The sequence below is a fragment of the Saccostrea echinata genome, unplaced genomic scaffold (assembly GCF_033153115.1).
Source record: "Saccostrea echinata isolate AGI-Se365-2 ecotype Australia unplaced genomic scaffold, CSIRO_AGI_Sech_v1 ptg000043l, whole genome shotgun sequence".
Classification (NCBI taxonomy): domain Eukaryota; kingdom Metazoa; phylum Mollusca; class Bivalvia; order Ostreida; family Ostreidae; genus Saccostrea; species Saccostrea echinata.
Window position 1 is genome coordinate 967,803 of NW_026889792.1, and position 14,941 is coordinate 982,743.

The window sequence follows — 14,941 nt, forward strand, 5'->3', positions numbered from 1 at the left end:
GCAGTATTGTCTCGTGATTTTTTATTGTTATGATTTCACTTACGGAAATAGGAATAGATATGAAGCAGAGTGGTTTTCCTTATATCAAAGATAACATCTTATTATCTTGATTTCAGTAACATATGAACAGGATTCTAGACTTATGATTAATTTGTTTAAGAGCGCGGGGGGGGGGGGGTTAATTCTTTATTCTATTTCTTTGTATATGATGGTGAAAATGTCCTTATCAATACGTTTTAGAAATAGGGGATTTCTTCCCAAAGTCAATTTCTTTGTACATAATGTAGAAAAACTTCATGATTGATATCTTTCAAAAATGTGAGATAAACTCTGCAAGTCTATTTTGATGTACACGGTGCAATCCATTTCACTGTACAAAGTGTAGAAAAGGCTATATATTTCTGTGTAAGAAGGGAGCTTTTCATGGACTTTTTTTAAATTATTTTTGAATGCATTCTATATGAACACAGAGAGATTTTCTTGGTTTATCTTTATTAAATATACAGGTCTTTATACGAAATACGGTACATTTAAGTCGGAGGTGTATGGGCTTTTTTACATGAGTTCATATTTTGTTTTTCTCCTATAGCAATAGACGATAATTACTCATTCATTCAGAGATCTATAATATATTCTAAGAGGACAGATCATATTAAATCCTGATAAATCATTAATGTCACACCATATCTTTTAGGGCGGAATGGAGTATCTTTCTATCAACATAGCAAAAACAAGAATGTAGTGCTACAAGTTCTCATGATTTTGTCCTTGTGTCGTAATTGTTCCAGAGTTGAAATAAGTTCTATTAAAAGGTAAGAGGACAGTGAAAATGAAGTGTCCCTAACTGTAAACTAACATGATTTTATTTTATCTTGATTTTTTTTATTGGTATGATCCTTAGGATGGTATACATTACATCCATTTTTATCCAAACTGTTAAATGTTATTATCACTTCTTCATCTCAATAGGCGCATATCGGTATGAAGTATAATTCATGTAGTTTTAAGAAATTCTAATTTTGAATTCGATTTTCATAATATCATTTTTATTATTGTGGATTCTTTATTTCAGGGATAGTGGTAATTGTGGTAATTTCCTGAGTAAATAGCTGAGACATTTAACATTGCAAAATATTAGCCAATTATTGTCAATTCCTTAAATGTTTAAACTTAGTAAAAGCCTCTCTTAAATCAATCTTATTTAACTGTTTAGCTATTATGATCAGAATTTCCCGTTAGCTATTTTTCTATAATGTCTTTTCAAGAATTTCGTCTAGTTTTGTTTTCAAAAATCTTTTTAATCTTATCACAAACACTGCACATTATAAAAACTTATGTTAATAATACCACGATTCACGATTATTAGCTACATGTATTAAGAGGATTACATTTCATCTGATGAATATTAAACAATGCCGGTGCATGGTACCGCATGATTAATATTGAAATGTTAGATTTAACCTTATTTGACGATTTTCGAAAATCAAGATATATATCATAAATTAATTATAACATACCTTTTCAATAATAATCTAAATGTCAATTACATGGCCTTCTTCAATCTTTTTTAGTCATTTATTGATATACGTATCATTATAATCTCAATACTACCTAGTCTTTTTAAGCAGTTAGAATGATCAGATCATTATTTATGGAAGATTTAACTACGACATCTATTTAAAGAAAACATGAAATGTTTCACGTTTAAAAAATGGTTAACTAAAACTAATATGAAGAGAGAAGTTGCGCAAAATTGGGCTGACTTAAGCATAAATGTGAGCATATACATGTAGTCTTCCTCAATAATTGTTATTTTCTATGTGCATATTTAGCTATACATACATGCACATACATTGCAATATTTTTAAAGAAATAATCACCACTATGTATTCGACAATTTACATTTGTCAAAACGCGCATCTGGTGCATCAAAATTGGTACTGTATATGATAAACATTATGACCCCTGGGTCGAGGCCTCTGCTGGTGGACTGTTAGTCCCAGAGTTTCTCTACAGCCCAGTAGGTAGTACATCCGTACTAGCTTGAAAATACGGATATATATTTAATTGCTGTGGTAAAATTTAGAAATTCCTCTCAAAAGTTATGAGTATCTCTCTCATTAAAAGCTCTGATCCTTCGACGTATCTGGCCTCAGTCTTTGGCAAGCTCTTCAAAGTCTCTTTAGTTAGATATTTCGGATTTCCAACCTTTCGGCATGAGCATCACTGAAGAGACCTAATTTGTCGAAATGCGCATCTGGTGCATCAAAATTGGTACCGTATATGATTTATCTGCATATGATTTATTTTCTTAATTTTTTCCATTTCTTAGAAATAAATTCAAAGTCTATCGATTTTGTGCAGACATTTCTTATTTCTATTGAAACTGGTCCTCGTTAGACTGAATTTATTGACAAACAAGTTGATGAAACAAGAATATCAGCTGTCTCGTTTAAAGTCATCATTTCGTAAATTTTATGGTCGAAAAAATGACTCTGTCAGCAAATACAATTTATCATTGAGTTTTTCATACTAATTGTTAGGCCATTATTTACACACTGAATTGTTATTGTTAGTTACACACTGGATTTTTCCGTTATTTGCCGATCATGACAAGGAGCACACGGCGGGTGTGACCGGTTGGCAGGGGAAGCTCACTTCTCAATGGCACCTAATCCCACCTCTGATGTTTAGAGGTCCGTGTTTGCTCTGCACCTATTTTGTATTGTTTAATGGACTTTTGAGCTTGAATACTGTTCGTTATCTCCATATATTTCACTTATTGGTTTTACACGCTTTGCATATATCTTTGTTTCACTGCAATATAGATATCCAGTTTGTTTGTTTTTTTTCATTTTTTTAATAACGAAAGGGCAAGTATATTTCCCATATGGTGAAAACTAATTGCTTTTTCTTTAAACAGAATTCATGAAATATTATGAATATTGATTGAAAAATTCTGAATTTTTTTTCCTTTGTATATATATTTTATTTTTTAAAAAGCATAGAATAAACTGACATTTTCTACAAAGTGCTGTATTCATTGGCATGTATATATTCTTAACCCAGTTCCAAAATTCCGCTTAATATTCTAATCTCAAGACAGCTTGTATATACTGGTGCCGATCTAAAACAGCGTTGTTGCTTTTGAATTGTCTTTTTATTGAATTTAACAACATATCATAAGGATGCAGATCTGAGTGATAGAAATTGCTGTCATATTAGTGTGTTAGTACTCTTGTAGGAATTAAGCGACGAATTGACCAAACACATTTTTTTCAATTATATTTCTTTAGCATTTAATGAACAGATGATTACATGTAATGCTAGTAAGGGACAATGTGTTGTTAACCGTTTATAGTCATTCATCATTTGTTCATCAATGCCAGTATTGACTGCATGGATCTTCCACTATTGCCAGCTTATATCCTTTTATAAACAGTGTTTAAAAGAACATAACAATCCTAAAATTGATGTATGTATCGCAAGCGCATTCTATGCTTTATCCAAATCTAATTTAATCTCTGTTATTTTCTGACGAGTCTTCTGTTTCCATGAATTTGACGTGCCATTAATTCAGTATCAACTATAAGTAATAAATTTCCATGCTGTTGTTAAATTATTTTTTATAACCTGTTTCCGAAAAGAAAACATACTAATTTTTTTATAAGTTAAAACCTTTTTTCTGTCAAGTGTTTTATTCTTTAACAATAATAGAGTCGTATCGAATGATCATTGTATATATTATGCTGGGATAAAAATATTTTGTAAAATTTATCGAAGTTTATGCACAAATACATTGCATTACTATTCAACTTTCTCAAAATAATTTAAAAAAGAAATTAATAAATAACAATGATAATCTGATGCTGCAAATACGACTGTTTTATCCTGGTGTAATATTGAGCAGTAGTACAAACAGTTTGATTCTCAAATGATATGTTTACAATTTGATTTGCATAAGAAATGCTATCTTCGTTGTAGAGTAGAATTTTGAGTGGGAAACCCTTGCCTAGCAAAGATGACAAAAAAAAATGAAATTTGTGTTGTCGTACTCCTACTCATTTGATATGTAATAGGCACAAAAATGCACTATAAATAATCTACTTCTAATTTGTTAAAACATGCAATGTATAAAACATTATTCATTGCATAATTAATTTTATTCTCTCGAATTTTCTTATTCAAAAATATAATGCATTCCATTACGTATGTTGCAATACTGTAAATCTTCAGCATCATCAGTCATCCATGAGGTACTCAGAGTTCAATTTAAGATTAATAATCTTCCCCAATCGCAAATGTTACGATTGATTGCAGCTTGACAATTTTTGGTTGATTGTATATGGTAAAGGCATGGATTTCTTTCGTGTTTTCACTTTTTTTTTCAATCGTCATAGAGCCTGTAAAATTAGCTGCAAAGCAAAATTAAAGAAAAACAAAAATACATAGGGTTGTGATTATTTTACTTTTATTCATACTAAATCCCCTTAAATACAAGTTTTTCTCTCAGTTGATCATAAACCTTTCAATGTCTTTTTTAGGTCAAATATTGATATGACATCTGTGTTAAAACATGAATCTTTACATAATACATGTATTTAATGTTTTAATACATAAACCCCGCATGGTTCAAAGAAAGTACAGAATCTGCGTTAGATGACTCTTTGGTAACCATCTTTACAACTTGAACCTGTCAGCAGAATATTTGTGCAGTCTCAAATTCCTTCTACTCATAACTCATACAATTTCCTCCTGCTTTCCACTGGCATTTCTTCCTGGAAGGAGAACCTTTTTCATCTGTTGAGGTACAGATTGTTCATGGAAAATGTATTCAAGATTTCACTGGAATTATAACGTCACATTCCGAGATAGCCTTTAATGACTTTTTCACTTTGTGCATCAATTTGAAATATTTGGATTGCAATTTTGGATTAGATATTAGGTCTTCAGGACAAAGCCAATTATCTGTATCTTTCATCACATATCCACAGTTTAACAGAATTTTGACAATTTTGGTACAATCATTATGTTCTCCTGTTGCAATGAGGTGCAGGGCAGACTGACCAAGATTGTCCATCACATTGACGTCACTTCCATGCTTGATCAGGTATTCTGCAATTTTGAAATTACCATCCTCCAGAGCTTTCAATAAAGGAGTTTTTCCAGAGATGTCTTTCCTGTTTACATCTGCACCTGATGATAAAAAATAGAAATTAAGAAAAATATTCAACCAAGTGTATCATTGTAATCTTATCTTTTAAAGAAATCTGCAAATTTTGATATTTTTTCTATTTGAAGGTTTAAACACCTACCTGATTTGATTAATTTTTTTCACCATGTTGATTTCGCCCATTTCAACTGCGATCATCAAAGCTGTCCTGCAGTCGTCGTTCATCATGTTAACATCAGTGTAGGCTAGTAGAAGCTTAAGAGTATCCATATCACCATTAACAATTGGAGTAAATAACAGAGGTTCTCCATTTTCATCCAGAACGTTAACATCAACTCCAGATTTCAGTAACATTTGAAGTACATTGATGTCGCCGTCGAAAACTGTTTCCACAAGAAACATGATAGAATGGGAATCATTCATTTTGTGTCAATTCGTTTTAAGTAATATTAATGAAATACAGTACTGATAAAGATTTTTTCAGCCCTTTTATACAATCGTATCATCTTCATTTACATAACAAAGCCTTTGTACAAGGTATTCGTTGAATCCTATTGGTCGACACATTGCCGTGAACTAAAGAGAGATATAATTTCATTTGCTACAGAATTAATACTTTGGTAGACCACAAATTGTTAAAAATTAATTTTCATTTTCCTTGACTTGTCAAAGAAGATGAGTTTTTTACCTTATAAATTTGACAGGAAAATGGTCTGCATAACCCAGTGAAATGGATACGCCACTTACAAACATTAACAGAATTGAGTCATACTTGAAGACGAGTTTATTTTTATTTTTATTTATTTTTCGTTTGTTTATTGTAGATATTTCAAAAACAATAGGCTATCGGAAGAAATAATAAAAAAAAAAAATTATCTTTATGAAAAACCAACATATCTTTTCTCAATTTTGTAGATTTTTTTCTGCTATGCTATGATTAGTTTTGGATGTGAATTTGATTTGCCAAATCAAAATTTGGGTGGGGGATGGACAATTAAATAACTTTGATAGATAGAAATAGTTATTTCACAATCCACTACAAATGATTTGAATCCTATTTTCTTAAAATAAAAAGATAAAAACAAATAGACAACAAATCTTTCATATTTCTTAATATCTTTTGCCGGAGAAAGTTCAATTACACGTTTAGTTTAAAATCATTCATTGCCAACAACCAATCTATTCAATATACTGTACATGATCATGTCTTTATTTTATGTCCAAAAATTATAGTCTTGTTCTTCTGTGCAATTTGTTTTTGATTCTATTAAAGTTTGAAGTCAACAGAATGGTTTACAAAGTAAACTGAAATTAGTTATTTGAAAAATAGTACATTTAAAAGGGGCTCTCAACATCACGCTTTTGCCAGGAAGTTGGGAACAAATGTACAATGTTAAGATATCTATCCTTAAATTTTTGAAATGATATCTGAATATGCACTCTCTGTATAGTTGCATTTTTCTTCCTGGATTACATTTGCATTTCCTCGTGTTCAAAATATTTCGCCGAGAAAATTCATACATAGTTTCAATATATCCCATTGAACTTGAAATAAAAGACACCACGTCATAGGGTGTGACACATCTATTTCATATCTCGATATTTTAAACGAAAACACATTGATGGCAAACTGTAAGCGGAGCCTAATTCATACGAGAAATATATAATTTGATATTACACAAAAATAACTAATAAGAAAATGTCTCAAAATGAAATAATGTGCGAATGTAACCGAATATGCCACCACTTGCCAGTGGAGAGCTGCAAATTAAGATCTATACTCAGCACTTACGACCTTTTAGCAGTAAGGGATTTTTTTCGTAACAGCATCTACTGAGACAAGGGACGTTAGTTTATACGGGCTCATCAAGGACCGGTTTCAACTCCCGAAGAGGGATTCGAACACGCGACGTAACGATTAACTCTTTACTCCGCGACAGAAGAGCAAACGCTCTACCACTGCACTACGCGGGCGACCATTACTGAAGTATATTTGCGTAAATCACTTGACTGACCACTTCACATGCCAAGACTTAATAAATCTTATTGTCTTCAATATGTAGTTTTAGCCATATTACATTTGTAAATACTGACAAATAATGTATTTTTCACTCATCACAAAAGAAATCGGCGATGTATCTATTGCGCACATTAACTTTGTTTTCCGTTTATCAATTCGTGACGAGGGGCATATAGTGGATGTGACCCGTCGACAATGGATGGTTACTCCTACATGGCCACTGCTACCGCCTATGATGTTTCTAGACGCCATAATTTGCTCTGCGTACTATTTGTATTATTGATTGGACTTCTGATTGAGTATATTTACAGTTCGTTACAAGGCCGTAGGAACCGGGGGCACGGGGGAGGAGGCGTGCCTCCAACAATTTTGCCAATATATAGAATATTATAGAAAACATAGTTACTATATGCTTGCGCCCCCTCAATAAAAACTGATGACCTTTTTATTTGCTTGTTAAGGAATTTTTGATTCCCCATCCCATAAAACTGAAAATTTTCGGTTGTGCCCCCCCCCCCCGAAAAAAACTGAAATTACTTCCTACAGGCCTGTGTTATTCTCACATTTCATGTTACACTTTCCATACACTTAAAATAATACGTTGTAAATGTTTCCCATTAACAGTTAAAAATGTATTTGCATGAAATGTATATTAGAAAGACATGTGAAGGTAATTGAACCTTTTTGAATGTAATGTTCAAAACACAACCAATTTTCAACCTCTTTCATCACGTTCCGACATTTAAAAAAGTATACTCATTGTATTCTCCTGCTGCAACAAGGTGAAGGGAAGACTGGCCAGGGTTATCCACTGCACTGACGTCACTTCCGTATTTTATCAGGTATTCTGCGATTTTAAACATTCCATCTTCTAGAACTAACAACAGAGCGGTTTTTCCAGAACTGTCTTTAAAATCCACACGTGCATCTGTTAAAAGTGGAAGAAAATTTAATACATTGTTATTATTATTTATGAACTATGATTGAAAATGAATACATAACTTATTGTTTGCAACCATTAAAGTAAACATACCTGGTTTTATTTTCACCCTGTGTATATCATTTATTTCAACAGCAATCAACAGAGCTGTCTACAGTCGTCATTCGGACAGAAGCTTAAAAGTATTTGTATCCATATTAACGAGTAAGGTAAGTAACATAGGTTCTCCATTTGCATCCAGAACAATAAAATCAATTAACTACGTTTTGGGGTACAATGATATCACCATTAATAATAGACTCCATCAGATCAAATTTTGACATTTTGTCAACCCGTAGCAAGTGTTTTTGAGAGAAATTTGATTGGTTCATATTAAAATTCAACCTGAATATCTGTTATTTCGATTTGCTGTACATTTTATGATTTAGTCGACCGAAATTTCCAAATAATATTAAAGAGACGCGGCAATCATAAAAACGTTAAAGATAGAGTTAAACTAATAAATTAATGATTACACCAGAATTGCCTCATTCTATTTTTATTGTAATAATTTTACCTACGTGAATATCATTAGTTATGAAGCAGAGTGGATTTCCTCGTATAAAGGGCCATATCGTATTATCTTGATTTCGTTTAAGCAATATGAGCTGCATTTTTGAAAATTCAATTTTGCCGTTGAAATGTGTTGCTTCGATAATTTTTTTTATGTAATTTGAACCTTTTTTGATGAATTTGACTTAAATGAAGTATTATATTGTTTCAGAAGAAAGATTTCTGTACAATTGAATACAGAGTATTATATAAGGAATCAATATTGCACAGGACAAAAATAATGTAATTCTGCTTCAACCAAAGTTTTAAAGTAGTTCTTCCATCGCAAATATGAACAACAGAAGTTTACAAAGTAAACATTCTTTTTTCCTGTCATTAAAATAGTTTATAATTACAATTTTGCAGCAAAAATTTTCGACATCAATGTTGCAGCTCATATTGCTTTAATATATGATCGGAATTCCTTTTGTGGCCAGAATTGTTTTCTTCCAATATCTTTATTTAATTTCTAAGTGTATGTACAAAATACGGAATGTATTGTTTTTCATGTATTCATTGTTTTCTTTGATTAGAATTATTCTTTTTCCCTCATATAAATGCACGATAATTGTTCATTCATTCAAGATCAGCGATAAATTTTTAGAGGTTAATTCATATTAAATCCTGTTCTTATAAATACCACAAAAAGTCATTGAGGGTAAGATGAAATATCTTACTATCAACATAGTGACAGGAACAGAACTATAAACACACAAACTCTCATATGGTACTGCCCTTGTATAAAAAGAAATCTAGAGTAGAAACAAAATTATCTTTTTTTTCAATGCTATGAATATAATGAAAATGAAGTCGCTCATATCTGTACACTAATAGAACTAACAGAGTATCATTTACCATCATGTTTTGGTTGTTTCATATGAATGATCCTGAGGACTGTATATACACTGTATATTTAACCCAAATGTTGTTATTGCCACTTTTCTTTATTTTAATAAGCACACATGGATATGCTTTATGAGTGGATATAACATGTTTAAGTTTTGTTGCGTCTTTTTTTTTGGGGGGGGGGGGGGGGGGGGAGTGGTAATTGTGATGATTTTCTTATTGGATAGTCAGGAGACATATATAATATTTCACATTATTATATAGTCTATTTATAGTCCCTATATAATCTATACAAACGCAAACGGTTCATAACACTACATATTCACTGGTTTTGAAGCCAGCTGTGTATCTGAGCAGGAAAAAACATTAGCCAAGCCTATTGCTATTTTCTAAACATTTCGATCTCTTATAAACAGCAAAAGGAAATCACGGGAGTTATAACATGTGATCTGTGGACCTTTTCACAAAAAATCTTACAACATATTTTTATCTTAAGTGAAAACTTATGATAAAAATCGTTTTCACAAAATTTCTTAAGAAAGTCCTAAGTGCAAAATCTGTCGTCACTTTACGAGAGCCCCAACCCACTCTTAAGTATTTTAAAAGTATTTTTTAATAGATTTTATTGTAAAAATATAATCGCAAAAAATAAAATACATTAAACTTTTTAAAGCAACTACCAATAATATTTTAAATTTTTTTTTCACAATCATTGTCGAAAAATTAAATGAAATACACTTCAAAATATTTACGATGTAAGTTTCACTTAAGATTTTCGTATGACCTACTTTTACGTCAGACTTGCGATTGTGACGTCAGATTTTAAACTTCCTTGCTTCACAAACGATTGCATTCGATATTTGTATTCAATAATGTTTGTTTTGCTGACAAATGTTGAAAACTAAGTTTTATTTTTATTTTCACACACTTATTTAAGGATTATAAAGCATATTGAAGTCGTTGCTAGGGATGAAGTCTGTCGTAAGTAAAATCTTAAGTTCAATCTGCTACGAATGCGTTCGTGAAAAGCACTTAAGATTTGTCGTAAGAGATTCTTAAGTTAAAATCCTATGCAAAAACTTAAGATTTTTTGTGAAAAGGGCTACTGGACATTTTTTTTTCTACGACAGAAGTTCGTAAATGAAAGTGGTATTATTATGCAGCCTTCAATGTCTTATCTATTCGAATCTGGACTATATAATAAAACAATTATGGACTCTTTCGATGGTGAATATGGTTTGTTATTCACCAGAAAAATATCAATATTGATATTTTTCTGGTGAATAACAAACCATATTCACCACCGAAAGAGTCCATAATTGTATAATATTAACCAATCATTGCGTCTGCTTCGTAAAAGCGCGTAGCAATTGCCTCTGAAATCAATGTTAGAGAACAATTTAGCTATTCCCCTCAGCGTTCTAAATGGTGCCTCTTCTGTAATTTTATCTAATGCTGTTTAAAATCTAATGTGCCGTCAATTTTTTTATCATCATAAGAACTGCACATTGTATTAACTAATGTTAACTAGACGAGATCTTGTTGCGAGCAACGACTAGATCTTCCGTTAGGTTTTTGATAAGATCTTAAATTGGGAAAGTTTGAGTGAAAAAAGAAGGTAAAACAACCTTAAATGAAAAAAATATTTATATCAATTTTTCAAAATATGCTTAGCAACACATAAAAGATTTAAATTTATCAATTTCAAACAACTTCTGGTCTTTTTTATTCACTTCCGGTATGACTGGAAGTACTCAAAATTACTTTTTACTCCTCACTGAGTGAAAAGAAATCATCCCTCAAAGTTCCGAGGAAATATGCTATTTTTTTCAACAACTTCCAGTTTGGAAGAAATAATTTCTAGTGGAAATAATATGACTCGAAACACTCTAATTGCCTCTATTATAAACATTTTAAAAAGAAAAAAAATAAAGATTTTGCCTATTTTTAAACTACTTCCCGTGGACAAGGGCAACACTGCAACAAACACTAAACAGGTTTTTCACATATCATAATCTATCATTCCTGAAAGTTTCAAGACTCAATCGCCAACCGTTTTGAGAACACTGGCGGAAAAAATGCCACTAAAAACAGAGAATTCGCCGTATCTCGCGAATGGAAGTGACGACGGCAAAATAAAGATATGCCTTTAGTTCAGATGATTTGATATCATTTGCTGAAAGTTTCATGAAAATCTATCGAGGCGTTCTCGAAAAAAAATAATAATGATAATATTGGGAAAAAAACAACAAAATCAGAAGAAGGTCTTCCGTTTGTAAACGAATGACCTTAATAATACCACAATTCATGAATTTGAGCTATTAAGGAGATCAAATTTCATCAGTTGAATATTTAAAATGGCCGCTGCATGGTACCATATGATTAAAACGGATTAACCTGAAGATCTTCAAAAATCAAGATATATCATCAATTAATGTCACTTATCTTATAGAAAATAATGTCTAAATGCCAACTTACTTGACATTTTTCAATTTCTAGTAGTCGTATGCTCCATAATTTCAAGTAGTCTTTTAAGCATGCAGTTAGAATGATCAGATCATAACATACAAACGATTTCACTACGAACATTGATTTTAACCTTCTAACAGTACGAATTCAAGAGAAAACATAAAAATTATGCATGTTCGAACTTTCAGTCCACTTAAATAATTATGCAAAGAGAAATCACGCAAAGTTTCAAGCTGACATTGTAGGAATATACATGATGTCTTCTACAAAACCAAAGTCATAAAGCTATACATACACTATACAGGGCTCTAATTGGAAACTAATTTAGTCGCCAAGGCCGCTTAATTCTATTTTTTAACAATGGACATTTTTTGTCACTTTTATTTAAGCATTGAATCATTATTTTTTGAAAGATATAGTCTCATAACTGCGTTACTGCGTTACTCATTTTGTTTGCAGTTTGTTTGCATCGTTGCAGTTATGAGACTATATCTTTCAAAAAAAAAATGATTCAATGCTTATATTTACATTTTTAACGCCTTGCCTTGACTGCAAATCTGATTTTTATTCCAAAATTCCTGTATAATCCTTCGGGTGGGTTATAATTGATGGAAGAGCCGTTGCAACATCTTCTGTTCAATGTGAGCGTGAATTTTGATTTTCGCTAATAACGTTGCACTTCCACGGCGTTCAACATTTGTGACGTCAAAATAAAACGCATACTTAATTTAACCTTTTGACCCTCTGTCTTTGTTATGGTGTTTGAGTGCCGTAGCTTTCGTCACACTTCATAAGCACAATACATGTTGATTGTAAATATTGTTTTATCATTCAACGCTTATGCGAACAAAAGTTCGCGTCGCGTAAGTACACACAGAGCTTTGGTTGAAAAGACAAGACAATAGCTGGTCAAGTTAATTTTTTTGGTTCCAGAAAATAAGCAATTGTGAAATACAGAAAATTGGACGAGTGATGTGGTCAATTGTTTGAAATTAAATTTTCACACATTAGAAATATTATCTTCACATTAGCGTTAGGTCGTAATTGTACGGACGAGCATAAAATGTGAATCATGTAAACAATCCTCGATTTAAAACCTGTTAGCATTTAACTGGTTTATATTTCATGATATTTTTTTTTCTTTTACAATTTTTATTTATTTATTTATCACTTGGTGAATGCATTGAGGACAGTGGAAAGATTGAAGGGAGAGGGGGTTCATTCAAGTATGAGATATTTGCAAAGCAAAAATGGTCCTTTTACAATTCTACTTTGAACATTTCCTACTGTATCTCCATCATTACTATTCCGCCTAAAAGGGGGGGGGGGGGCTTAAGATACTTGCACTAAACACCCCCTCCCGTATCAACCCCATCGGTCCCTATATTGACTTAAATCAGCTCTTAAAATTGAATAAAAATTTGCCTGGCGACTATAGATTTGCACTGGCGACGAAATATTTGATTGGAAGCAAGTTGGCGCCTAAATTTTTCACTTGGGGGTTACTGTAAATCACTTTTTATTCGCGAGAACTTTATTTCCGCTCTATTATACGAGTTTGTCTGCTCGCGAAAATTTTCTTCTTGCATATATTTGTTTTGTTAAGGATGATATAGAACAGAAACCACAACTCGCGGAAATTTTGTTTCGCGAAAATAAGGTGTCGCGAAAATATAGTGATCTACAGTATATAAATGCACATGATTTTTTTCATAAGAACGTACGTTTGTAGACTATATAGAGTCTGAATCGTGTGAAAACATTTCTTAATTCTATTTTCGAACGAATCTCACGTGAAACTCTGAATTTACTGGTGAACACTGGCGAAAGGCATTAAGATTTTAAAGTAAATTATATTTTTTATGTATCTTTGTTTCAGTACAATAAATATCCAGATTTGTCTACATTTTGAGGAAGAAAGGAGACTTAGCAAATTAAATCGATCTCTCATTTTAACATTTTAGCAAATTTAATCGATCTCTCATTTGCACATTTTAAAGCACTTATATTATAATTCCTAAAGTTCAAACAATGGAAATAACAGATTATGAATTTTTATTCCTAAAATAGGAATTAATGAAATAGTATGCATATTAAATTGAAACCTTTATATGTGGGGGTTTATTCGAAAAATTCTCAATCTACTCATCTGCTTTTAAATAGAATTGAATTAAAATCTATCCACATCATAAAGCTGACTTCATAATAAATGGCTTAAATGGCCAAATGCTAACCTCACTTTTCGCGGGGAAATTTACATACTGTAAGACTTTTTGTCTTGAAAATGAAATTTAGCGATCTGTATTAAGTTCATGAAAGATTGATTGATTGTATGTTGTTTTACGTCCCGTTCGAGAACTTTTCACTCATGCAAGATGATGAAGGAACAGCGGTTACTTTTGAAATCTTTTTGACTAGGTACGGTCTGGAATATAGATACCATATTCAAAAATAAATGACATATATAAATATTTGTCACGTTATCACATTAATACAGTAAAGTTATTAAACAGATTGTATTGTAACTTTCAAACTGATACGACTGTGCCTTCCAAACGCAATAGATCTATTTCAAACTCGCTGAAGGGATATTTCAACTATATCAGTTATGATTTCAAAGAAATTACATAATATGACAGATAATTAATAAACATATTTTATGAAAGCATCAAACATGGTCAAGATTTACTGTGAAACTTGATTTGTGTTGGAAACAAAATGGATAGGAGAAACAAAAAGTTTTTACAAAGTAAATTATTTTCAAAATGTACTTTCACCGCTTAGCTTCTAACGACTTATTAAATAATTTTGTTCAACTAAATCAAACATACATGTACAACAAATGACATAATACTTTGCATAATAGATTCTATTGTCGATCAGTATTTTTCAAAAACTTGCT

The 14,941-nt window shown here is 31.6% G+C and overlaps 1 protein-coding gene across 1 annotated transcript; it reads right to left on the reverse strand.

The window, feature by feature from the left end:
- Positions 1–4,454: 4,454 nt before the first annotated feature.
- LOC133201248 (putative ankyrin repeat protein RF_0381) lies at positions 4,455–5,590 on the reverse strand. The gene is made up of 2 exons (XM_061337042.1): positions 5,316–5,590; positions 4,455–5,196 (listed from the first exon to the last, which is right to left on the reverse strand). The coding sequence occupies exons 1-2, from the start codon at positions 5,573–5,575 to the stop codon at positions 5,130–5,132; spliced, it is 327 nt and encodes a 108-aa protein (XP_061193026.1). The 5' UTR covers positions 5,576–5,590; the 3' UTR covers positions 4,455–5,129.
- Positions 5,591–14,941: the final 9,351 nt, after the last annotated feature.